The sequence below is a fragment of the Montipora foliosa genome, chromosome 12, assembly GCF_036669935.1.
Source record: "Montipora foliosa isolate CH-2021 chromosome 12, ASM3666993v2, whole genome shotgun sequence".
NCBI lineage: Eukaryota > Metazoa > Cnidaria > Anthozoa > Scleractinia > Acroporidae > Montipora > Montipora foliosa.
Window position 1 is genome coordinate 37,850,023 of NC_090880.1, and position 25,757 is coordinate 37,875,779.

The 25,757-nt window shown below is 38.5% G+C and overlaps 4 protein-coding genes across 4 annotated transcripts in view; 2 read left to right on the forward strand and 2 right to left on the reverse strand.

The window, feature by feature from the left end:
- LOC137978756 (tyrosyl-DNA phosphodiesterase 1-like) overlaps window positions 1-9,149 on the reverse strand; it is a 16,850-nt gene extending 7,701 nt beyond the window's left edge. The window contains exons 1-10 of the mRNA XM_068825808.1: window positions 8,844-9,149; window positions 6,347-6,565; window positions 6,218-6,261; window positions 6,027-6,082; window positions 5,282-5,378; window positions 4,171-4,202; window positions 2,410-2,502; window positions 2,008-2,092; window positions 1,189-1,268; window positions 417-495 (exon numbers count right to left, since the gene is read on the reverse strand). Coding sequence (XP_068681909.1) covers window positions 417-495; window positions 1,189-1,268; window positions 2,008-2,092; window positions 2,410-2,502; window positions 4,171-4,202; window positions 5,282-5,378; window positions 6,027-6,082; window positions 6,218-6,261; window positions 6,347-6,565; window positions 8,844-8,955 — 897 coding nt within the window. The 5' untranslated portion in view covers window positions 8,956-9,149. The remainder of the gene's footprint in view (window positions 1-416; window positions 496-1,188; window positions 1,269-2,007; window positions 2,093-2,409; window positions 2,503-4,170; window positions 4,203-5,281; window positions 5,379-6,026; window positions 6,083-6,217; window positions 6,262-6,346; window positions 6,566-8,843) is intronic.
- Window positions 9,150-9,193: 44 nt separating this feature from the next.
- Window positions 9,194-11,257, forward strand: LOC137978758 (B9 domain-containing protein 2-like). Its single transcript, XM_068825810.1, has one exon. It carries the CDS (start codon window positions 9,241-9,243, stop codon window positions 9,769-9,771), a length of 531 nt encoding a protein of 176 aa, XP_068681911.1. The 5' UTR covers window positions 9,194-9,240; the 3' UTR covers window positions 9,772-11,257.
- Window positions 11,147-19,515, reverse strand: LOC137978757 (tubulin-folding cofactor B-like). Its single transcript, XM_068825809.1, has 6 exons — window positions 19,299-19,515; window positions 15,405-15,548; window positions 15,165-15,264; window positions 14,027-14,215; window positions 12,899-12,971; window positions 11,147-11,398 (listed from the first exon to the last, which is right to left on the reverse strand). The coding sequence occupies exons 1-6, from the start codon at window positions 19,407-19,409 to the stop codon at window positions 11,278-11,280; spliced, it is 738 nt and encodes a 245-aa protein (XP_068681910.1). The 5' UTR covers window positions 19,410-19,515; the 3' UTR covers window positions 11,147-11,277.
- Window positions 19,516-19,613: 98 nt separating this feature from the next.
- Window positions 19,614-25,414, forward strand: LOC137979222 (leucine-rich repeat protein 1-like). The gene is made up of 4 exons (XM_068826427.1): window positions 19,614-19,899; window positions 21,130-21,228; window positions 22,162-22,880; window positions 24,816-25,414. Exons 1-4 carry the CDS (start codon window positions 19,705-19,707, stop codon window positions 25,063-25,065), a joined length of 1,263 nt encoding a protein of 420 aa, XP_068682528.1. The 5' UTR covers window positions 19,614-19,704; the 3' UTR covers window positions 25,066-25,414.
- Window positions 25,415-25,757: the final 343 nt, after the last annotated feature.

Sequence of the window (25,757 nt, forward strand, 5' to 3'; positions counted from 1 at the left end):
TACAGAGCGACCATTAAGTGAAGTAGCATTGAATACACTATATATCATTATAATTCATTTCACAAGTCATGAAGATAAAAATTCCTGAGATATCTGAGTGTCTGGAAATTGCAATGACTCCCCTAATGGCTCACCTATGGGAGCCATGGTATCTACCATATTTGCAGTCATGTAACAGTGTATCCACACCTCGTCAATACATATAGTTTAAAATCCCATCTTGCCCATTGGGCAAGCCTACTAAATGATCCACTTGCGTCCTGGTCGATTCATTATTCATAGGAAAATAAAAAGGGAAATACTGCATAATTATGTTGTCTCTTGAAATCCCTTGATTGGGGAGTGCATGCTTTCCCTAGTAGACAAGTGGTCAGAGAAAGCTGGTTGTCATTACCCAAGCTACTTGTTACATGTACCTTACGAAGCTTAAGGTGCCCCCACTTGGTTTTATTAAGTCCAGTATGTCTTCCAGGAACTGAGGCAATTAAGCGAACCCTAAAAGATAGACTTAATAATTAATGTATTTAGCAGCTCGCCACCGCACAGAATCGTGACAAAGCAAACCAGGAATTCACACTTTTGTGACAAAACATGGCCGGAGGCCTAAAACCATCTTTTTTTTTGCAAATTTATGAAGTCCATGGAGTCTCAGCGATTGGCTATATGGTGCTTTGTAAGTGAGACTGAGGGCCAGTATGTGTGGGGTGTTAAAAATCCTACATAACTATAGATTACTAGTTGTCCTTTCAGTCAACGTGCAAGCATCAGTCATGCAATGGAGCTTCAATATCAGTAGACCCACATGCTTGAGTCACACAACAGAGCTATATGTAATTGCAGCACTTTTACTCTTCAGCTTGCAGCTCAACTGACTCTGAAGGGAACACTAGCTGTCTATACCTCTCACAGATTTTATGGAATAAGTGATCTGTGACGTGGCCAGCAGTTTATCATTTTTCCCTGTTGAGTCCCAAATGTCAAATGATTTGCAGCACCTCCTCCTCATTTCGGTTTTTATGGAATGAACTGGGGATCAAAACTGCCTGCTGCCGCAAAGTATCTGCTAAACCAAGTGACCCAACCTGGCAATGCATCCAGTTGCATTTTAATCTCTCATTAGCCATTGTTAAGAAAAAAACTTATTTCAAGTGCTAGAATGTGCACCCTTAACTTTGTAGCCAAACATACTTTGAAGAGGACATGTCATGGTCTCTGATACTCCTTTTCCACTCATCTAACAAATTGCCTCCATATGCTTCTAAATAATCCTGTAAAACAAATCTGTGCTTAGGACCATGTAGACGTCAAGAAACATTAAAATACTGGATTGCCTGGATTAGACCAAGCCCCCATGAATGTCCTAAGATGGTTCTGACATCTTGAGATAGATGGGCAAACCAAGAGGGATAAGCCTCGCAAAACCTGGTTAGAGCTTTTGTCCAAAGACATGATGCTCTGTGGTCTCTCCATTGAAGATCCCCTGGACAGACAGAAATGGAGGGCAAACATACCAAGCAACATGGTACCCAATTTGGGTGGAAAGTAATGTTAAATGGACAGTGAAAATGACAACAACAATTACAATGTTTGAAGGCTGCAGTTCTGAGATTTAAAAATCATGGATCACGTTTTGAGTTTTAAGATACTTGTAAAATTTAAGCAAGGGTCTCTATTGGCCTGAAGATTGTTTAAATTTTGAACACTCGACATCTGGCATCCTTTATCCACACAATTGTATTGCTATGTTATCAGGACCCACTTATTCAGTGGAGCAATTTTTTTTGTCCAAGGAAATAGTACTGCAGTACTGCAGCAGACCCAGACCTTAAACTACTGACCTATAGACAGTTTAAAAACTGCCAAACAGCTACACATCGGGAAAAGGTTTTGCTTCCCATATGAATTATTATTCATATAGAAAATAAAACCTAATTTACATTCTTACAAAAGAGGGTAACATGCTTCAATGGCTGACAATAAAATAAACAAAACCAATCGTTTACCTACCAATAAGTCCTCTTTGAAATTAGTTGGTGATGTACCAGTTGATGATGATTCAGATAGCCTTGGAAATAATGGGCTTATCCAAACTCTGACAATACCAATGATACAAAATATTTTAGCAACCTGCAACCTTCACTTCACATTTCTTAAAATTATGGTCTGAATGCAATGCACTTGTAAATATAATGTGGTATGCAACTTACATAACAGCCCCTGAACTTGATTAGGAAGAGGTATAACCTTTAAAGAGGTTTAGATTAAACCCAAAGAGCTTATTAAATTTATTCTTAGACATATGGGGCAAGAGAGAAGAACAGAAGGTCTCGTCATCTCTGTACAAATTAGCAGAATCAAATGCACTGCTGAAGGCAAAAAATAGCAAAAATTTACTTTGCTGCTAATTACCCCTGTGTTTTTTGATCCCAGTCTCTGGCTATCAAATTTGCAGTAGTAATGACAATTCTAAGGCCCTCTTTATACAACAGGAACATCATTTTGCTGAAACAGAAGGACAGAAAAAACCTCAACCAAAAGTAACAAATCAAAGGTGACATACATGTACAATGTACATGGCAGGTCAAGTGACAACACCTAAAGTCTATTCTTGCAAAGCACACAGAATTTCATTTTCAAACAACTCTGGGACATATTGTCAACTTCAAGATAACCAACACAACTAACAAAAACGCTAATAACTTGATTAAGGACCCAAGGCCCAGACCTTCGAGATGAGTGAAACCATAAAACCCATGAAACCAGTGGAACCATGAGACCCAAAAGAAACCAGTGACACCCAACAAACGAGTGAAACCATGAAACCAGTGAAACTGTTTAACTTGGTTTCTTGGGTTTCACGGTTTCATTGGAGATATAGCGCAGCAAAGCAAATCAATGAATTGCAGAAACAACTGGAGGAGCTCCACAGACAATATGTTGAGGATTTTGAGTTTCATGGTTTCACTGAGTCAGTTTTCTAGGGTTTCATGGTTTGGGTGAGGACAATGTGCACGCCATCAAGCTGTGCAAGCCATTGCTGCATGCCATCAGCTGTAGGGTGCGACAAAACGGTGTCCATGCGCTTTCCCCAGACAAAAGGTTTTTCGCCAGTTGACAAGTGGTTTGTCAATCTTACTTGTCCTTTGGACAAAGTGAATCTTCAGAAAATAATTTTAAAAACAAGGTGTTTAAAATTGTTTAAGCAGAGAAACTAGTATTTGTTAAGTTTTTGCAAGTGCAAAGCAGATCATTTTTCGGAAAAGGTTGGAAATGAAATGAGTTGAGCACTTACGATTTATCTGTCATTTTATTTCAATGCATACCGAATGGGGCCTGGGACTCATTTGGGAGCATCATATTTGCGTATTTATTAATAGACCCTCGTTGTCGCTGTCAGCACGTGCACAATGATGGCTGATCAGCGAAGCATAAAAGGCTATTTTGGTGTAGCGGCAAAGCAGCTAAAGAGAAAAGCAAAACCTTTGGCAGAAAACACTGAGGTGAATGAGAAGAAAAAGCAATCTAACAGCCCAATGGTTTGAGTTTGAAAGTTCCGGGAATCTTGGAAGTACACCAACACATTAATTTAAATGCTGCGTAGATATTATCTCGTCCATTGGACAAGTGCAGTTCTAATTTTTTTTCTTACCCTGGCCAAGCGAGCCAACACGGCGAGCCATGCAAGTCAACATGCGCATCATACAGTTATTGAAAGCTAACCATTTTAAAATGGGTGCTTAGACTTAAATACTGTTTATCAGCACTATTTGAAATGGGTGCTTATGCTGGTATTATTATTTTTTTTTTGGTAAGAATTGTAAGCAGTGCAAGCGTCTCTTGTTTCAATCTTGCCTTTTTAGCCTCGTTCCCAAGCTCAAATTCAAAAGATGTAAATACTTAAATGCGAGACTCACATGGCTTGCATGACTCGCTTGCTCGCAGATTGTCCAGCCCTTCATGGTTTCACACATTTTTCTTGGGTTTCATGATTTCATGGTACTGTGCACATGTCAAGTCAAAACAAAACTCTATGTGGTAAATGGTACCTAACATCTGGAAAGAGAAGTTGCTAGTCTTGCACAAAAAATTAAGACAATAAAATCACCATTTGAAGTATTGATAATCTTGGTACAGAATATCCAAAATCTGTTGTAAGTTGACCTAAGTTACCTGTGGTGTGTCCCAAATGGCTCCAACCTAGCCTTGTGAAAACAATAAACATTTTGTAGTTACTTGAAACACAGGACAGGGACACATTCAAAATAAGAAATTATTATAATGGAGGGCTATAATATTGATAAAATATAGTAAGTGCACAGGCACAAATGCAACCCTGAGGTTTTTGCCGATGACAATCATTGGAATTTGATCAAAAACCAATTAACCAATCAAAAAGCTCAGATTTCCACCAAGAGAGACAAGATTATCAATGTGAGCTTTTTGATTGGTCAATTTGATTTTGATCAAATTCCAATGATAGACCACATCTGTCCACAACATAGAGCAAATTTAGCAAAAACCTGAAGCTTGCAAATTGACCTCTTTTTGAGGTCGTGGAAGCTGCATGCCTTGTCAAAAAATTTTTGTATTTGACAATGCAACAGAGCTGAAGGGAAAAACAAAGTGTCCCCAAAATTCATCAAATCACTCAGGACAATGCAGAAAATAGTTGGTGAGTGAACTTTATTCATCTAGCTGTCCATAAAATGGATTTTCATAAAGAAATATTGCAATTTGAAATTTTCGTGGAACATTTTCCTCAATCGGTTTTATCAGCCATAACAACTGTCTCAAATAACAGGACCACATCACACGCTGTCGCATCCTTAAGGCTGTCTGCCTGTGATAAGAGACTTTTTTATTGCAGTTATTTTGGAATGATATTGTAGCCAAGATGAAGCAAGAAATACATGTAAACACACTATACCAGGTAACCACTGTGAGTAAAAAAGTCACTGCATGCAAAATTGAGGGCCACAGGAAAAAAATGGAGTTCAAAAAGTTGCTTCTTATTTTTACAAAAACTTGCAGCTTTTTTCGGAGGGGCAACAACTATTTCTGGGAACTAATTTGGCTAGAAGTTAACCAAACTGTACATTCTGTGGATCAAAAATTTTTCAAAGTTTAATTTTTACTGATTTTTCTTTGTTTCAGGTTATTATCATAATGAATATTGGACAAAGAAAAATCAAAATTGAACTGATTCAAAAATTTAAAAACTGAGAAGAAAAAAATTGAACCACAAAATACACAACTCTTCAGTTACTTGGAGGCAACTCACTCCAAAAAGTTTGACATTAGGATATGGTTTAGCTTCTCTCTCAAGTTCAGCTTTGGCTTCCTGCTGATTTCCATGAACTAGAAGCAATGGTTTGGACCTTGAATGAATAACAAAAAAAACATTCACCAGCTTTAATAAAAAGGACAAGTGAAAAGCAAAAAACACATTTTCTTTGATTGGTGTTTAGAGACTCTACTAAGCTTAAAATAGTATACAGTATCTTTAGTGCCAGATTTAAAATACAATATCATCATTCCTTGCTGTATTTGACAAGTAACACCCTGAACTTACATACATTGTAGTAGTTAAATGGCACCAAGCAGTTTCCACATGTCAGTGGTATTGCATCCAAACTACAAACCTGGACAAAATTGTCGAATCATTCATATTTTCCTTTTTAATAACTAAAAAAACTCAAACCACAGAGTAAATCTCAATATTACAGTTCCCTGCCTCAAGGCTACTTGATTGTGGAGGTAACTACCGTATCTGGTCAGGTAAGTGTTCTTTTCCACTAGTCCATACTCCAGTGTGGTGGCGTCAGTTAGTGGCTGCTTCAGGTGGTTCTCACTTGCGAGTTGACAGGGATGCCACCCTGCAATGCCAGGATCATATAACAGGCCCCTTCCTACTATCTTTTAAGGCACCAGTTCCCAAGCTCATCAATTGGTGATGAGGTTAAACTGCTTTTTACAGCACAAGTAGAATTAAAATTATTCATGTATGAACATTAATCTTTAGGTACCTTTTAGTTTTAGGATATTGTTCAATCAACCAGGGAATGTCAAACATATAGTTAAACTGAAATGGGAAAAAGTTAAAGAAATTAACTATTTAACTAACAAATTAGCTATGCATTGCTTGTTATTATTATTACATTGTCACTGAATTGATTGACTGAATTGAAAAAGAAAGATGAACATAGAAGTACTTTACCTGTGCTGAGGCTTCCAGTTCACCCATTTGGGTTGAAAGAATGTCTGAAAAGGATGAATGGAAATTATTGCAATATGAATTAAGAGGTGTTGTTGGTCTTCAATTGTGAATCTGAGACAAAATCAATACCTTTAATGCCAACTGCTATATTTCTAGAATTGAATTCAGATGAGATTCCACGCACTGAAGTTAGTAAAAATGGCACACTCTTTTCATCTTGGTTGCTAACTTGGTTTGATGATGATGGTGAGCTACTGGTCATAGCAGTGCATTCCAACTTCTGGCGTTTAGCGGGAGGAGAATGCTCAGCCCTTTCTGAATCATCGTCATCAGTGTCTGAGTCATAACCTACAGAGTTTGAAAGTACTTAAGTATTTCCTTCTTTTAATCCATCAAACCCTCAGGTGTCAATTAAAATCGTCTGACATTTAGACAAAATTTTATCTGTTAAGTCTCACTCCCAGGAGTCAGTGGGTTATTATTTTCCCTAAAACCATGATGAGGATGATGTAGTGGCTTCAAAGAGTACCGACAGCCGAACAAAATGTTTTTTGTTTCAAACCAAAGATTAAAATTAATTTTGACAATGACGACATACGTGGTATTTGTGGGCACTCTCATGAAAATGGCATGCCCCTCCAGCCAGATCAACACATCCATCCGGAAGGGGCTGTTAAGCCCCTTGTTGATGACAACAGTTAGTCTCCTAACCCCGCACAACAGCTACTCTCCTAACCCCAGATGATGATGATGAGGATGATGATAACTATATCAAAGTTTTGAGTTTTATGTAGTCATACTAAATTGTTATTACATCAAAAGAGGAAACTCAGGGTGCATGGAGAAAAAATCTCTCATGGAAGAGAAGAGAACAAACAAACTCAGTCCTGCAAGTATGACACTGAGTCAGACGTCTGGAAAAGCTGGAATCCAGATCTGGATCTGGAACAGAGCCGGATACAGAACTGGAATAAGAACAATAAAGTTCAATGATATCCAGTTGTTTCATTTCAGCTAAAAAAAGTTAAATTACACGCTTTAAACTGCAAAATTGCTTTTTAAGGATATTGTTGTGACTACAAAGTTCGTACCATTGGCGTCACTTCTGTTTTGAACAGCTCAAGTTACGAAAATGATTGACATTGAGACTTCTCCTTGTCCCTTGGTGGGGTGGGAGCAAAGTTGTTACTGAAGCCATGGATGAAAGGAGTCCACAAAAGACAAAAGAAGTTCACCTTATTTATTGACATACAATGTTAGGGGTAAACAACTACGAATCTCGCCTTCCAGATTACATTGGAGATCAAGAAGAAACATGGGAAAGGTGAGCACTAGCCTGTGTGGCAGGCATTCGAAGAGAAAGAGAGAATGGCTGAAGAACAAGGAGGGCATGTGTGGAAGAAGGGAAGGACACTATTGTTTTTTTTTTTATTTTTTCACGCTCTGATTCTAATCATAAAAATCGTGATGGGCTAGCTAGAATTTAATTTGTGTCAATCACCACCAACCTATTGTGGTTGAATTCAACGTCACTCTGTTTTTTTGAGCTCTCGCGTAAACAATCTCAAACTTGCCGCCAACTTCTCTTTTTGATCTGATTCAAAGCGTTTGGATAGAAATTCGAGATTTTTGAGATTATCGCACCAGTGTTTAATTTTCCGCACACACAGGTTGCAAACAAGTTGTGAAGAATTTTCGAATTTTTACTTTTATTTTTATTTTTATGGTTTCCAGCCACATTACTTAGTCCATACAACACCAAACAATGTCTTTTTCATTGATGGTATGAACAAATTCACACAAGACTTTGTTGAGACATATTCCACCAGTAAACTCATTACACAAACTTGTCACACATCGTTGCAAGATTGCTCCTTTTTTGGGCGACGGTGTTTTGGTTTCACACTACTCTCCGCCGTGCGAGTTTTTGGAATAATGGCGCAGTAAACAACATTCCTGCATAGCGCATTTTCCTGTGCATGTTTTTGATTGGATCCCATTTGACTGTTAGAGATTTAGCAGCTGCCTGATGTATGCATATTAATTAGGGGGTCCTTTCACTCATGCCCTCCTCATTCTCCCGCTGTTCTCCTGTTCCCTTATCTTTCCCCTTCCAACACCTGCCACGCAGGCTACTGCTCACCTTCTCATGTTTCTTCTTGAGTTTCAGTGCGGCGAGATCTGGAAGGCAAGGTTTGTAGTTGTTTACCTTAATTAATATTTTATTCGAATTCTTTTGTCTTTTATTTTTCTTTTCTGAACTCCTTTCATCCATGGCTTCAGTAACAACTTCGCTCCCACGCCACCAAGGGACATGGAGGAGTCTCAATTTCAATCATTCTCATAACTCAAGCCGTTCAAAAAAGGAGTGACGCCAGTGTTACAAACTTTGTTGTCCCAACAATATCTGTAAAAATCAATTTTGCAGTTTAAAGTGTGTAATATAACATTCAACTTTTTTAGTTGAAATAAAGCAACTGAATATTATCGACCTTTCTTGTTCTTATTCCGATTCCGGTTCCGGATCCGTTTCCGGATTCCGGCTTTTCCAGACGCCTCACTGAGTCTGGGAATAAAACCTAAGTGTGAGAGTACTCTTCGCCTTTTTCCATTTCTTACACTTTACCTGCATGTCTATATTCTTCAAAATGAACAGGGTTTTTTCGATAACACTTTGTTCCATACTTGCACATTGGTCTGGTAACTTCATCTCTCCCCTTCGCTGATTCCTCATTCATAATTTTCTCGCACAATCGATCGAGTTTAATTAGACGTATGGTCTTTCTATTTGGAATCAAGACTTTTAAGCCTCTTAAACACTCAAGGGCAGTATATTAGGTCATTTCTACCAAGGCAGTTGTCCAAGCGAGCTCTTGGAGGTACACACATGATTCAAGTTTTGCCGCCATCTTGTTTTGTACATTTATATCGCGGACCCACTACCGCTCTGCGCATGCTCACAATGAGACCCGCCATGTTTGGATTTTTTTGCGTTTAAAAATAGTGTTGACTTTTTTCCCGTTATGGCCGAAGTACACGTTGTCGGCGAAATCATCGGCGCCAGTGGATTTCCCTCGCATAACTTATACTGTAAATGGTCCGTACATATCGACGGCTTGTGGAAATTATTGGCGGGGCAGAGGGAAGGACAAACACAAGTTGACAATCCCCAAAATGAGGAGTGTGCGAGGTGGTGTCATCCGATAGACTTGCATTTCGCCACCAGAGGGCTCAAAGGGTGGCCTAAATTTCACTTTCAAGTGTGGCATCAGGATTCCTACGGTAGGAACGAAATTTTTGGCTATGGATATTGTCACGTTCCCACCTCGCCTGGGACTCACAACGTCGATTGCGTGACGTGGAGGCCGGTTAGCTCAGGAAAATTTGAACAGCTTCGAAGTTGGTTTATTGGCGGAGCACCTCAGCTAAAAACTTCAGATGCTATTTATACTGGGGCAGACAGATATAAACTCAGGACAGTTGCCATGGGAACAGTGCACCTGCAGCTGGGGGTCATAACAAGAAACTTTGACAAGTTTGGAGTGGAATGCTAGAAGTGAATGCTTCTTTGGTCTTATGGTTTGCAATTTTCTAATCCAGGTTTATTTGCTATGGAAACCTTTTGGTTTTGGCAATATTTAGACTAAAAACATCACCATAGAAGCATCTAGCATTAGCCAAAGTCAAATCTTTGAGTGGCACTCATGGGGGATAAATGGCTAATCATGCTGACTTCGAACAGCCCCAATAAGGAGTGCAGGCTGCATTTGCTGGACCAGCAATATTGTTGTCAAAATGGAGTCACTTCAGCAAATGGATACAATGACATTATGTTCCTACCATGGCAGTCTTCATTCAAGCTTTTAATTATTGATTTGAAGAAAGATAAATGTTTGGAAATAATCTTGAAAGGAAAAGATCAAGAACTAGGAATTGATTTTTCCACAACCTCCCTACATACAAAAGCCTGTTGAATCACAATTATGTTTGCCTAAAGGAGAAAATATCCAACCAATCTCTCTAAAATTTCACTCAGCAAGCACACAGGCTGAAAATGCATTTAATGTTTTAATTCTGAGATGTCCTACAACTGCTGTCAACCATGCAAATCCTAAGGATAATTTTTCATTTGAGAGTAACTTGTATTTTTAAATAATTTATTACTAAATGTCAAGCGATGTCGGCATGATGCTCATAAGCTTCCCCTGCAGCATTGACTGCATCAAGATCAATGATATCACTCAGGCCGTAAATTAACAATATGTCCTTCAAACTTCGAGTAATGATCTTCCTTTGCCATTTTTAATTATGAAAAAAAAAAGTTTCATTTTAACCGTCACTGAAATTTGTCATGTTGGGCAATCTCTTCAGTCACTAATTTTAGGGTTTTTTTTTAAACTGCTGTTTTGCTATTTCCCATTATGTACAGATATCCTTTCCTTGTGATGCTTTCCTTTGAGGTGGCATAAGCTTACTGTCGCTTAATTTATTGTGAAAATTAAAGGATGTTGAATTGCACACAGCCATCACCCAGTACAGTATTTATGAACAATTCCAGGTACTAATCTCTTTGTACAGTACATTGTAGTTGGTCTTTATTTCACAAAAAGCAATGTATTAAATTGCATTATATTTTTTTGCAACCGCTAAAACGTTTTCAGGGCACACTGTTCCTGCTTTCAGTGCATAAAAGTTAAAAGACAGTACTTTTAGTTCCTAACAGCTATCTGAGCTTCATAATTCATATAAATTTGAACATCTAACATTTGCAATACAGTTTCTTTATCATGATACAATCAAGCAGCATATTATAATACAAACTTGATTTCAAAAGAGTAACAATTTTTGATTATCACTCATTTGAATGTTCTGATGATCAAATTTGAAAATTACTTCATAGAGTAGGGATGCTAATTAAAATGAACTTCCTTTACTATTACTGTACATTCCCAGAGTAATCCACATTTCTTTTCAAGACTATGAAAACTGGAAGAAATAGCTTCTGAGGAGCACTAATAAATTATCTTGAATGTTACAGAATGTTCCATTACTAAATAATTTCACATTTCATCATCCTCAAATCCCAGGTCTTCTTCTGGAAAATCTCCTACAGCAACATCCTTGGGTTTAATGAATCCTCCATATTTTGCTGGACATGAAAAGTACCTTTTCCCTGCAACACTGAAAGGGATGTTCAGAAATTTATCACCTTTGATCCATGCTTTAAATAATTATTGATTTTTTTGAGGGTGTGGCAAATTATTGATTGGTCTTTAAAAAAAAGTCAACCAATGGTCTTTTTAACAAGCACATTAGCACTTCAAAAATGGTGAAGGCCTTTTTTGAATTTCCAAAACACTTATACCTATGTGACATTTTGTGAAAGCAACAGTGATAAAATGCTTCAGAAATAAAGGAGTTGACCAGCAGCAGACATATTCTTTTAAGGCCTTTTCAAACAAAGATGGTTTTGAAAATAGGCCTTTTTCCATATATTAAAATTCAGCTTGAAAGAGAAGTTTAGAGGACAAAGACAAAAAAAATTGTATGACATGCAAATATTTTTCACATTCATTCCAATATGATTCTATTGTTCTTGTCCTCACTGCCTCACTATCAAGCTGAATATTTAATATTTCAAAAATGGCCTATTTAGGGTTGTATCACTAATCAAAAACTGCCTTCCTTTGCGATTGTGGTAATGTACTTTGAATTCTTATGCAAAATCCATTGTCATCTGTTTTTTTTTATTTCATTCTTGTTATTGTTGTCATTGAACTGACAAGAGGTATCTGGCAAATAAATGATTTTAGATATATATGCAAGCAGCACTGCCTTGGAACTCAGTTATACTTGTCCCAAACGTGGTTTGAGGTTGAGCCCAGTGTAATGAATGGAATAGTCCTTGATATATTGTCATATCAGCATCAAACAACTCATTGTCCTGTGTTCTCCTTTCAAAGCGCTCTGAACCACAGGACATTCACTTCAGACCTTAACGCTTTCACCCTGCCTGAACCCTTCAGCATACAGACACATCTCAAAATGACCACCAGAAATACGTCTGCCTTCGCAGGCTAGAACCCTTCCCCACTGACAGGTAAAATTATCTGGTGCTAGACAGAGTAAAATCTACAAGTCTCATCCAGAGGAGGGAAAATGTGAAAGGAGACATTTTTTGAGACTGTGGATGCAGAGACATGAATTGTCTTTGGCACTGACCCCCGGGAATAACACTTATTAGTATCACCCAACTAGTGGACTAATGCAAATCCTGCAATTTGATTGGCTACGCTACTAGAGGACTATTGGTAATAGTCCTCGAGTAGCGAAAAGCATGGCGCTTTCTTTCGTTTTATTCCCATATAAATATTCCTTCAACTTGCATTTGCTAACTTTATTATTGCCTTTTCTGTCCGACTAGTCGGGTGATACTAAAACAATTAGACCCTTCGCCCTCAAGGGCCACGGGTCAATAGCCCATTCGGGTTCGCCTCATGGTCTAATTGTTAAATAGATCTCACTCTGCCTAACGCCAGACGATTTCACTTGTCAGTGGGGGTTCAGGAGTCAATGGGTTAATTCTCTTTGCCAATCATAAGTGAGAAAAAACTCAACCCAAATGTGGAATACACTTACTAATTATTATGGAGAAATATTGATCCCTATATTTAGATGTACCTTCCATCATTCTTTCCAACTGGTTCATCGTACTTGACACCCACCCACCATCCTGGCTTAAAGTCTGTCTTCCCTGAAAGAGAAAATTATCCTAGCTTTTAAAGTAATGGAGTGCTGCAGGGATGTTTCCAAGTGCCAGAAGGTGGCTAATATCATCAGCTGAAAGAGAAATTTCCATAGCCTTTGATTCAAACAGACAAAAGTTCAGAGGAATTTTGAGTAACAGAGGGAAGATACGAGAGACTTTGGACAGGACTGACTTCATGTTAACAGAGAGAACAAAACTACTACCCATAATTTCAAAATTTCTTTCAAGCCATAGCATTACATGTCTTCTTTGCAGCCATTATTTGGAGCATCAAACTTCTAAGACAATACACACAATTAAGAGATGTATGATGATTGGGTGAGTGACTAGCCCTGAGAGGGACTGTTTTGGATGACATTGACTGAGGTTTCAACGACCTGAGTGGAAGTCATCTTCCGAGTCAAGTGATTTTTTGTAACACCAGTAGATGGTTTAATCACTCACTTGACTGGTCATTGATGTGATTGGTCAACTAAGTCATGACATTACTGGTGGACTGTCAGTTAAGTCTGCATGTCATTGTCCTTGAAGACTTTGCAGACAATCATACTTCACTTAATTATGATACAACTCCTGGGTTCCCACCATTTATGACGATACAGAGATGAGAGTGATAATAACTGTTACAAGCTCACATTTTTCTTCTGATTGGCTGAGTGTCTCTCTTTACCTTAAGAGTCTTCACAAGTCCCTCAATTACAGGAGCACTCAAGCATCAATCTTAGACATGTAGGATGTCTTAGGTTTTTCAATGGCATAAACACTTAGTTGGCTTCTCCCCTCAGGGGCTTTTCAGGAGCGATGAAACGACACAACAGAACAACAACAACTATTACATGTAAGAATCCCAACTGGCCACAACCAGTTTTGCAGCCAAGAAGTTGAACCAAGGACTACCAGGATCAAATTCAACAAGTGACAAGAATGGGTCATGAACCCAGGATCTTCAAATCTCAAAAAAAGTTCCCTGACCCCTGGGCCACACTTCCTGCTACTACAGATCACTTAACAATAAGATAGAGTGAGTGAAGATATCTTACCTACATACATAACTACACCCCTCCTGGGAGCAGCATTCCCAACTGTAACCTCGCACCTTAACCCGACAGTGATTGCTTTGGCAGCATCTTCTTCTATTTGAGCTCTCTCTTTCTTTTGCTGTATTTCTTCTGGGGTTTCTTCTTTAAATTGACCCATCTTATTTCTTTGCATGAAAGCTCTTACAGAATCTGCATGTTCATAAACAAAATCAAGAAAGAGGACAGTAAGAAAAGTCATCAATAATGCAAAGCAACACTTCTAGGTAATTTACTTTCTAAACATGTTAAAAGGAGATTGTTTCATTTAATCTCTGTGAGTAAAAGAAATTGTATACACACAAGTGCATTTTGTGTTTTATGGGCACGAATGATGTTTTGAAAGATCTAAGAATTGCACAGGCTGTCGTTTGTTTCAAAACATCACAAGTGACATAAATACAGGAGAAAGTTCGCACAGTTTTTTATTTATTATAGAGACTCTGCCAGGGTAAATTCAGACAAGCAACATGGCCTAAAATGTAGTGGTAGTACTTATTTAGTGAAATCACGACAAACAACATCCTTTTTTTAAATTTCCCACAGCAATGGTCACAGCAACGCGGAACATTGACAAAGCACTGACATGAGATGTTTTAAAATTCAGACAAGCAACACAGGACCCCTCCTGGCTGGGTGTCATTATATGTTCAACAAAATTACCACATCACTGTGTTTCCATCTCAACTTCTGTATCACACTCTATAACCTATTTAATATGCATTTGTCAATTTGTATGCAATATTTAAATTATTGAGCACATAATAAAAGAGGGTATAAGTGAAATTGTAATCACAATTTACTGTAATCACAATTTTACTGGATTCAGTGTTAAAATTAGCTTTTTACCACAATTGCTGGTAATCTTGCAACCTGATTGCCTCATTTGCGGTTGTCAATAAGAGTCTAATTTGTTGTGGACTCACGAGGCGCACAACATTTTGACCACTGTGATGACGAATATCATTGTCGATAAGAGTACCGGTACAGACAACACTGAACCACTTTCAATTTGTTAAATAAATTCTTTGAGTATTAAACCCACTGTGCCAGTTGACAGATAAGTCTTTCTGAAGACAGAGAAGTAGAGTTTAAAACTAACCAGTTCTTTTTGCGTAGTCTTCTGTTGTCATTTCATATTTTTCTACCGCTGATACATCCTCAAACTCTCCTGCCTTTTTCGTAGGATCTTTATCAACTACCTTGATGGGCAAAGAAAATGTATAACTTAAAGGGTTTTCCCCATATTGCTTATTCAGCAAGACAGTATCCCATCTAATATATTTGAGTTAGAACATCAAATAAAATAACTGAAATTGACGAACTGAAAAAACAAGCATACATGAAGTCTCATGTTATCTTCAACAGGATAAGCACCCAGGAAGGCGCTGTCATTGTTGAGGATGCATAAAAGTTTTCCGTCTCTGTCCAATAACTGAACCTCCATCGTCAATGCTGAGCATCCTGTTATTAGTTCCAGTCTTCCCTGCAATAAACAGATGGAAAACAGAGTAACTTCTAGGTGACAAAGAGAGAGACTAATAATAATAATAATAATAATTGAAGGGGTCAGTTTTCAACAAGGTGCTGCATCAGTATGAAAAACTTGGGTTTTTTTGCATTAGTCAAACGGAATTTGTTTTGACAAAGAGCTAATGCTCAAGACACTTCACAAATCTTTCTTGCCCTTACGCTCTGTGAGATAGTGTGGCCCAGTGGTTAGGGTGCTTGCACTGAGATCCAGAGATCCTGGATTCAAGACCTGTTCTGACCACACTTTGAATTTGATCCTGGCAGTCCCTGGTTCAGCTTCTTGACTGTACTTGTAAATTATGCCAACTGGTTTGCCTCTGGCCAGTTGGGATTCTCAACAGTTGTATATATGCTTCGTTGACCTGGAGAAGGCATTTGACAGGGTCCCCAGGAAGGTATTGGAGTGGGCAATGAGGAAGAGAGGTATATCAGAGGTAATGGTGAGAGCAGTGATGAGTCTGTATGAATGTGCAAAGACAAGAGTTGGGCTAGAGTTGTCCGAGGAGTTTGAGGTGAAAGTTGGTGTGCACCAGGAATCCATGTTGTCGCCGTTGGTTTTTGCGATCGTGGTTGACGTGGTTACGGAGAGTGTGACAAATAGTTTGATGAGTGAGCTGTTGTACGCAGATGACTTGGTGTTGACGAGTGAAACGACGGAGGGACTGAGGGAGAAGTTCTGGAAATGGAAGGAGGCATTCGAGAGCAAGGGGCTGAAGGTGAACCTCGGGAAGAAGAAAGTGGTAGTGAGTTGAGCAGAAGGTGAAATGTCTGTGAGTAAGTTAGATCCATGTGGTATTTGTGGGAAGCGAGTAATGGCAAATTCAGTGTTGTGTGTGAAATGTGGGAAATGGATCCATGGCAGATGCATGAAAGTAAAGAGGGTGACCCCGAAGTTGAGGAGAGATTTTGTGTGTGGCAGATGCAAGAAGCAAGTTGATGGATTAGTGGAACTGGTGGAGGAGTTGTGTGAAGACGTGGAAACGGTGAGAGGTTTCTGTTATTTGGGGGATAGGGTGAATGCAAGTGGTGGTTGTGAGGCAGCTGTGACAGCAAGAGCAAGAATTGGCTAGGTGAAGTTCAGGGAATAAGGAGAGTTGCTTAACTCAAAAAGGTTCTCGCTGAAGATGAAAGGAATGGTTTATCAGAGTTACGTAAGATTGGCAATGTTATATGGGAGTGAGACATGGAAAAGGAGAGCAAGAGTGTTGGATTGCAGAAAAAGGATGCCATGAATCGAGCAAGATGGAGAGTGGGAGTTAGAGAGGTTGCTGCCAAAGTGGGATAAATCCGGCCACTCCCGTCTACGGGAATAAACCTGGATCAAAATTGGATGAGATGATGAAGATGATGCTGTTGATCCTGTTCTGTGGTTTCATTCATTGTGTTTCATTGGCCCTGAAAAGCCCCTACAGGGAGTGCTCAATTAAGGTAAAGGAGACCCAAACCAGTTTCAACACTTTCAAGAGACCTTGTTATTAGAAGGATTGACAATACAACAGTTTATCCTTTAAATAACAACAATGTTATAGTACCATATCAAACAAAAATTATTGCTGAAAAAGATTTGGTCATTTTTGTGACATAGAAAGTTACCGTGGCAACAGGAAAGCCCTGCAAAACTACCTCATATTTTAGCCTTAGCCCCTCATCTCTCATAAACGAACTGGGTGACCCCCATTTTTTATTTCTGAAATGCAATCAGCAAGCCAGAATAAAACTTGCTGCAAAGTTTAAAAAAATTCTGTGAAGCGGATTCAGAGCCACATTAAATAACTGAATATTTAAGGTAGCTTTCAATCCGCTCCACAGAAAATTTTTAAACTTTGCAGAAAGGTTCACCTTGGCCTGCTGATCACTTTTGTGCAATAAAAAATTGTAGTCACCGAGTTCATTTTTTGGATATGAGCAACTAAAGCCAAAATATAGGGTGTTTTTGCAAGGCTTTCCTGTTGCCATGGTAAATTTTCTACATCACAAAAATGACTGCATCTTGTTCAGCAATAATTGATGTTTCATGTGGTACCATAACATTGCTGTTATGTGATAAAGTGTTGTAGTGTCAATCCTTCTAATAACAAGTTCTCTTGAGTTGAAACTGGTTTGAGCAACTTAAGTGTAAGTATGACTTGTATAAAATCAAATTCTCATTTTAATTGATTGACTGGTTGACTAATAGATTGATTGATTCATCCGTATCTATGTCATTATTTGCTGTTACTTGTATATAACGAGCATATAATGAGCAAATCATTAGTGCAATTATAAGGACTCATGAATAAATGAGTCCTTATAATGCTGGTGTGCACAGAGACCAATTGAAAGTAAGTAACAAGTAAGCAAGTAACAGCAAATAATGACATAGATACGGATGAATCAATCAATCTATCACTCAAATAGTCAATCAAATAAAATGAGAATTTGATCTTATACAAGTCATACCACAGGTAACCTAGGCTCACTGTGTGTGCCACATAGGTAAATATAGAGAACATATGAGGCAAAGTTTAGGCCTCGAAATTTGCAAGAAAATGGAAATAAAAATCGATGAAACTTACCATGTGGTGAGCTGTTGTTGTCTTTAATACGTACACGAAGTTTCGGGAAAAATGGTCCCTGTTCACCTTCCTTCATAGTATAGTGACAAGGTAGGAGACGGAAGCCGGCGTAGGGACTCGGATCGACCCAAAACAAGCATGATTTTTTTCGTGAAAATCGAATCCAGTCGCTAAATGAACACACCAGGCTCGTGGAACATGAATTTCTCTAAACCATGAATCCACTGAAGCATCTCCAGGTAGCAACGCAAAGCCACCAGACACCGTAAAACTTGTAAGTTAACCTGCTAAAATGGCGACCAGAAAGCGTTGTCCTCGCAAAGTGTCCAATTCAAAATGGCACTGAACTCTGGACGCCTGGTGACGAGTATAATAAGTTCTGGAGGGAGGGGAGTCCCAAATTGCTAAAAACAAAACTCACTGAGCAATCTGGGACTCCCCTCCCTCCAGGGGGACATATATTCCCCTCATCACCAGGCGTCCCGAGTTCAGTGCCATTTTGAATTGGACACTTTGCGAGGACAACGCTTTCTGGCCGCCATTTTAGCAGGTTAACTTACAAGTTTTACAGAGTCTGGTGGCTTCGCGTTGCTACCTGGAGATGCTTCAGTGGATTCATGGTTTAGAGAAATTCATGGTCCACAAGCCTGGCGTGTTCATTTAGCGACTGGATTCGATTTTCACAAAAAAAATCATGCTTGTTTTGGTCGATCGGAGTCCCTAAGCTGGCTTCCGTCTCCTACCTTGTCACTATACTATGAAGGAAGGTGAACAGGGACCATTTTTCCCGAAACTTCGTGTACGTATTAAAGACAACAACAGCTCACCACATGGTAAGTTTCATCGATTTTTATTTCCATTTTCTTGCAAATTTCCAGACCTAAACTTCGCCTCATATGTTCTCTATATTTACCTATGTGACACACACAGTGAGCCTGGGCTACCTGTGGTCATACTTACATAACCAACTGCAAATGTTAATTATTTTGAACAATCAACTCTATATAAGTTACATCTTCAGCCTTCGTTCATGGGGCGATATGAACATTCAGCTCTTATAAAACACTGAGTACCCACGTCTAAATTACAATGCAGAAGAAACACAAGAAAGTAACAATTCAACCGTCTCACGCACGGAAAAAAAATACCTTCAAAGTGGAGATCGTTTCGCCCCTTTCAAGCCTCTTCTCTGCTGTAAATGAAGTCATCGAACTGGATATCTGAACAGATACCACGGGAGGCGTTGAAACACCCGCCATATGTACCTGATCTGGGGCAAAATGTGAGGAAAAAACCTTTACTCGAGCCGTAAATTTCAAGTAAATCTGTATTCACTCAGTGTACAATATTTCAAGGAACATACATAAGGTACTCACCAAGGAACCAGGAACACCCTTTTTGCTTGTTCTGATTACGCGGGCTCAGGTTAATCCGTTTTACTGATTGGCTAGAATGTGTCACATGATTCTAGTCAAATAATGGCGGCAAAAATGAAACGATTCCAGTGACTGTGAAACAAAAAGATTAGTTTTCAGTTATTATTGCTGTGATGAAATGCGTTTAAATTGTGAAATATCGATTTTAAATCGACTTGCTCCTTCTGCAAACGTACGAAACTCGACCAAGCCAGCTCGCGCTTCTTTAGCTATCGGACGAAAAGACTCAACAAAGTCTAGCGACGGGACAGCAGCAAAGACTGTCTTTCTTTTAGTTTGCACAGCAAAGGAGAGGACTGGTACAAAATACAAGGTTTGTTGGAAGAATTCTAGCTTGATTGTATCTTTATTAAATGTTAAAATTATCTTTTGTTCCATCCTGATCAAGTTCCCAGGGCAACAATAAAAGCTAAGTGATATGACTTTGGGTCTCTGTGCACACCAGCCAATGTTTTATTCATGAGTCCTTATTATTGCACTAATGATTTGACCATCATTGGATGATGCAAAATGTGGAAGGATTGCGCAGGTTTATGAGGCCATATGACCTCACTTGGACGACTGCATACGCAGACCTATCCAATCTGTTTAAAATAAATAGATTCTACGTTCCATGCATCTGTTCAGCCTGAGTAATAGATCACAGATGATGTCAAAATGTGGAAAGAACAAAAAAGTGGCACACAATAGCCGAGTGTGTCACTGATGCTCTTACCACATTTTGACATCTTCTGTGATCTTTTACTGAACAAACAGACGGCAACGAGGAATCTATTTGTTTTAGATGACAAAAAAAATTATATGTTTTTGATGATGACATTAGCTATCCATTTGTTCTCTAATAGATCATAGATGAAAACCAATCAAAATATCTGCATACTTTCTGATGTGAACACCTATCATTCACACCCTGTAATGCCTGAAAAGGTGGCAAAAACAAAGACTTAAAAACCAAGAATGGAAACTTTTGAAAATGCTCTAGTTTTACTGAGGAAAAACAAGTGTAAAAATAATATGGAAACATTTGTGAAAAAATCTTTTTCTTTTGTTTCCTCTCAGATGAAAGTGCATATTTTGAAAAGGACTTTAGTGTGAGCTGGGCATCAGTAGATATCAAAATAGCTGACAAGCCAAGTAGATGTAGAACCTTGATTGGCAATGGTGTTGATTATTATTGACACAAATAGTCTAAATACTCAGAATGCTACAATGCAAGTGGTTCCATTTTTTAACCATACCGAGGGCAACAGTCAAACAAATTGGTCACAGTTTAACACAAGTTAACTTCTTTGCAAAAAGTGACTTTTTCTTCTTCTATGGATACCATACTCCTTGATGTGTATTATGCTTCATTTCACTCTCCTGCTGATACCATACGGTAATAGCCCACTTTCGATTTATTAAAATTCAGTCCCAAACAAAAGGTGCAATGTCAAGGCTCTGGGGAATAAATTCATACAAATCCTTATATTTATTCCCCAGAGCCTTGAGATCGTGGGCTATTACACGACTAAACACAAGCGAAAAATTAATTGTCTTTTAGGTAAAAGAAAACCTCCAGCAAGTATTCTCTAAGTTTCTTGAAAAGGGAAAAGCGACAATTCGTTTAAAGGAGCCTCCACATGACCTTTTGATTAACAAGGTAAGTGCTGTTCAAGGCTGTTGCCTAAAAGGAGCCCGGTAGCCTGGGGCTCCCAAAGAATAGCGCTGGGAGCCTTAATTTTTCACAGCAACACCTTTCACTTCATACATGTACTGTATGTTGGGCTCCTAAGTTCTCAGCGTTTAGCTCTGAGGGCCCCTTTAAAATTTTCTTAGGCAGCAGCCTTGGCTGTTTGCTGAAGTTATACTGTCTCGTAAATGGTTCAGAGGCAAAGGAGAAAATGAATAATAGCATTGACACAATGCTGTTATTCTGCAACACATTGCCTGGCTGAGTTTTCAAAGCCTACCGGTAATTACACTAGTCTGGAGTAAGTAAGAACTTTTCATTCCGTTTTTACCTTTTTATGGGAAGCTGTTAAATTTATTACTGTGTTTCATTTTGACAAAGGCTAAAAAGGATTATGAAGGCCTGAAAAGGGATTTATGATGAAGGCTTTTTCGATATACAAAATTATTGAAATCTGTAAAGGTTCTTACTGGTTGGAATCAGCTAGATTTTTTCTCAACTTGCCTGCCGTTCATGATTAGTTTATCATCCTGTTTACTTGCCAGGTAATTAAATATTTGTCATTGTAAAATAAGCCACCATTTGACCTTATATTTAGGGCAGGATATCTCTCTTAACCTTGACAAATATGTTTATTGGCGGCCAATAAACGTATTTGTCAAGGGGACAGAAGACTAATGCATACTAGGCCGATGGCCGATGGTAGGAAAATGTCTGAACTACAGGCAGTAATCGGAAGTCAAAAGGTTTATCCCATATAGAAACATGAGGATTTTATATGCTGAACATTTGAGCATGATTTAAAAAAGAAAGGTTAATTGTCTTCCTTACCCTTAAAAATTAAGCTGTATTCTTTGCATTTCATACTTTAGAGCTGTAGGGATATATGTTTTCATATTTCAGGCAGATCCATCCAGTTTGAAGTCATTTCTGTCCATTCTTAAACTTGGAGACAAAGAACTTCAAAATGTCAAGCTGTCTGGTCTTACTCCTGCAAAGGCATGTGACATTGAAAAACCAAAAACTGAAATGAAAATCACACGACACAGCGACTATCCTCTAGGGAAGCCATTTCCAACATCGTTAAAGAAGTTATCCATCAATAACTGCGCACTTCTTCGGATTGAAGTACGCATCCTACAGATCAGAGGCTTGCTATGTTTAAACCTTTGTGATAACCAGATTAAAGAGATTCCATGTAAAATGGCAAGATTATCAACATTGTCTGAACTAATTTTAAATGGGAACAGAATCAAGAAATTCCCACCATCACTGTGTAATGGTATCATAGCTTCATCTTTGAAAGTCCTAGATCTTAGCAATAATGAGATCAGACTTTTTCCCACATCATTCTGCAACTTCAAGAACCTTGTTCATCTGAAAGTAAACAGTAACCAGCTTCATGCATTACCAGCAAATATAGGAAATTTAACAAATCTACGATTTCTTTCTGCAAGCCACAATCATCTCACAGTGTTACCGTACAGTTTATCGAAACTTAAACTAGAATCAATTGATGTGTCTGAAAATCCCTTTCTGGATCAAAACAGTTGGAATGTTATCAACACATTAGCTTTTCCTTCACTAAAGGAATATGCTGGGATAGCTGTCAAGAGGAACAGGTTAGATATTGTGCATCATCTTTGGGGTAAAGAGGGAAATAAAAGGAGGTCAAGTGTTAAAATAGTGTTTAAGTGCACCTAAGCTCAAATATTTTTTGTGCACAATATTAATCTGCCCACCAAAAGCAAACATATTATTTTTGCCATTCTTACCTTAAAATTTCGCTTTTTATCTGCCTGGACAGACATGCAAAGTTATCAAAACTGGAAGTAATTTGGACCCACAACCGTGATGTGAGAGGCATTGGTCTATTCTCAATTTTACGTCACAAATTGCTTTGCACTCCTGTTTTTCAAAGAAATTTTCCACTGCAAAGCAGTTTGTAACATAAACTCGAGAATAGACCCATGCTTCTCACATCTTGGTCATGGGTCCACAAGGCTGTTGCCTAACAGGAGCCCGGTAGCCAGGGGCTCCCAAAGAATAGCTCTGGGCGCCTTAATTTTTCACAGCAACACCTTTCACTTCATATGTTGGGCTCCTAAGTTCTCAGCGTTTAGCTCTGAGGGCCCCTTTAAAATTTTCTTAGGCAGCAGCCTTGGTCCAAATTACTGCTAGTTCTGCCAAGTTTAGGTGGCTTGCAGTCAGCACAGAAAAAGTGAAATTTTAGGTAACAACGATGATATATGTTTTCTTTGAATAGTGAGATTTATTTTAGGAATGAAAAATATTTAAGTTTGCGTGCACTTTCTGTATGTCTTTATCCATATACCTGGCACTCAGCAACCTCCCCTCCCAAAATCTCACCTCCAAAACCTTAACATTTTTGAGATTATATCATCCAAGCTGCCCAGAGAAGGCAGGGAGGGGGAAAAAAACAGACTAAAACGTGGGGAACTTCATGCCCTCCTGAAGTGATTGCCTCTTGTTTCAGTACCAATAAGACTAAGATTTGATTTGTAGCAATTTTCAAGGGGAATACAATGTTATCATAGCTCAGCTTTGTTTCTTACTGCTGATGCCTCATGAATTATTAATAATTTTAGATGATAGATAGATGATATTATTCATTGTTCACGAAAATTGCAATAAAATCGAAAAAGCTAAAACTGATCTGAAATAACAGCAGATAGTAATTTCTATCAACTAGGCCATTTGCTCCGACAAAGTGCTAACGCTCAAAACGTCAGCTTTCCAAATCTTTCACGGTGGTTATTCGACCTTTATCAACTCGTTTGATGAAATCAATTTCTGTTCCAATCTCCCACCGACGCAGTACCACAGTTTCTTTTGAAACTAAAAAATTTTGTTCATTGTATTAAAGGGAGAGTTTCACGTCTCTGCGCATGGGCAAACTGTCACGTCAGCCATTTAATTCCATTGTTATTGAAACAATCGAAAGCACTGATGCAGGAAACGGAAACAATCCCATAGTAATTGATTACTCATTGGAATTATTTTTGTAATTAATCATTTCCTTTGTGTTATGAACCTACTGCATGCGAATAGATTACTCATGCGTAGAATAAATTTTCGACCCGTACAATAAATTCGAGATCAAAACTAAATTCGATATTTTCTGTGTAAACCCGCAGTGTCTTCCACTAAATTTGGGCCTTAGTCATTCAGTGTATTTGCTTTAATACTCTCTGTGTTTAACCCATCGACATCCAAACCGGCCGAAACCGGCCAGACTTTGTATTTTACTCTGTCTAACACCAGACGATTTTACTCGTCAATGGGGAACCCCTGGGAGTCAATGGGTTAATTAACATCATCTGGTTCAGTAAGAACTGTAAAATTTACAACTGCTAGCGATAAAGCTTGGACATGCGCAAAACCGTGAAACTGTCCCTTTAACCCATTGACTTAACTGGGTGTGTGACTTGACAGACTTTACTCATCAACTGGGAGCATGCTACGACGTTTGATGTGCAGTAGGTTAAGCAATCCCCTCCATTAATTAAACAAGCTTTCTTTCCTTTATTTCTTAGGCACTCATATTCTGCAGACCTTCTCCCACTCTCGCTATGTATTTTCCTGGACACAGCCAAGCAATGTCTTTGTGGAAATTACTGCTTTACGTCTTGCGTCCATCACATCATACCGCTCAACATTCACCAGCTTGCACATACAGTGGTGTCCATTTGTCCTACACAAAGTCACATTCCATCTGAGGGATTTCTGTGCTCTAGAAGGTGTCTTCAAAGGCTACAAAGCAATAAGAGAGGAATGTGGAAATGACTGACTGAAGGCTGTTCTAACAATTTCACTAGCTTAGGAGAGCCTACTATTGACTCTTACTCAAAGACCTATCAGCCAACAGATGTACCTTGTTGAAAAATGCCATATTTAGATATGTCCTTTTCTTCTAATTAAAATTGGCTCCGTGGCTTATGAACAATAGATTATAGGCTACTTTTAATCAAAGCAAAATAATGTTATTATAATGGTCATTTTGAAGTATAATGTAGTGTCCATTGAGAGTAACATCAGCTTGTGACAAAGTGTCCTTCTCCAGAATAATATTGTACTTTGTTCATTTCACCTGAAATAACTCTGAACCCTTAATAAAGATCATATGTTACAATAACATTAGTAGAGTCCCTAGCAACAAGATCCCAAATTTATGATATTTATGAAATTGAAATAAAGCATTATATAGGCGGGCCACTTCAGAAAATACCATAATACTCTTTGTTTCTTCCCCCCACCCCCCACCCCAAATTTTGCATGAGCACTATTTTTGTTTTCTCTTGGGACCATTTTATGTCTCAATAGAAACTGGAAAACATTGCTTATGCAAAATTTGAGTATTATGGTATTTTCTGAAGTGGTCTATCACATGAACTCTTCCTCTTGGTGACTGTTTCTTTCCCGTTGAAACAGTTTTGGTCAACTCTTCAATTTTTTTTGGATAGGAATTGGGTTTAAAG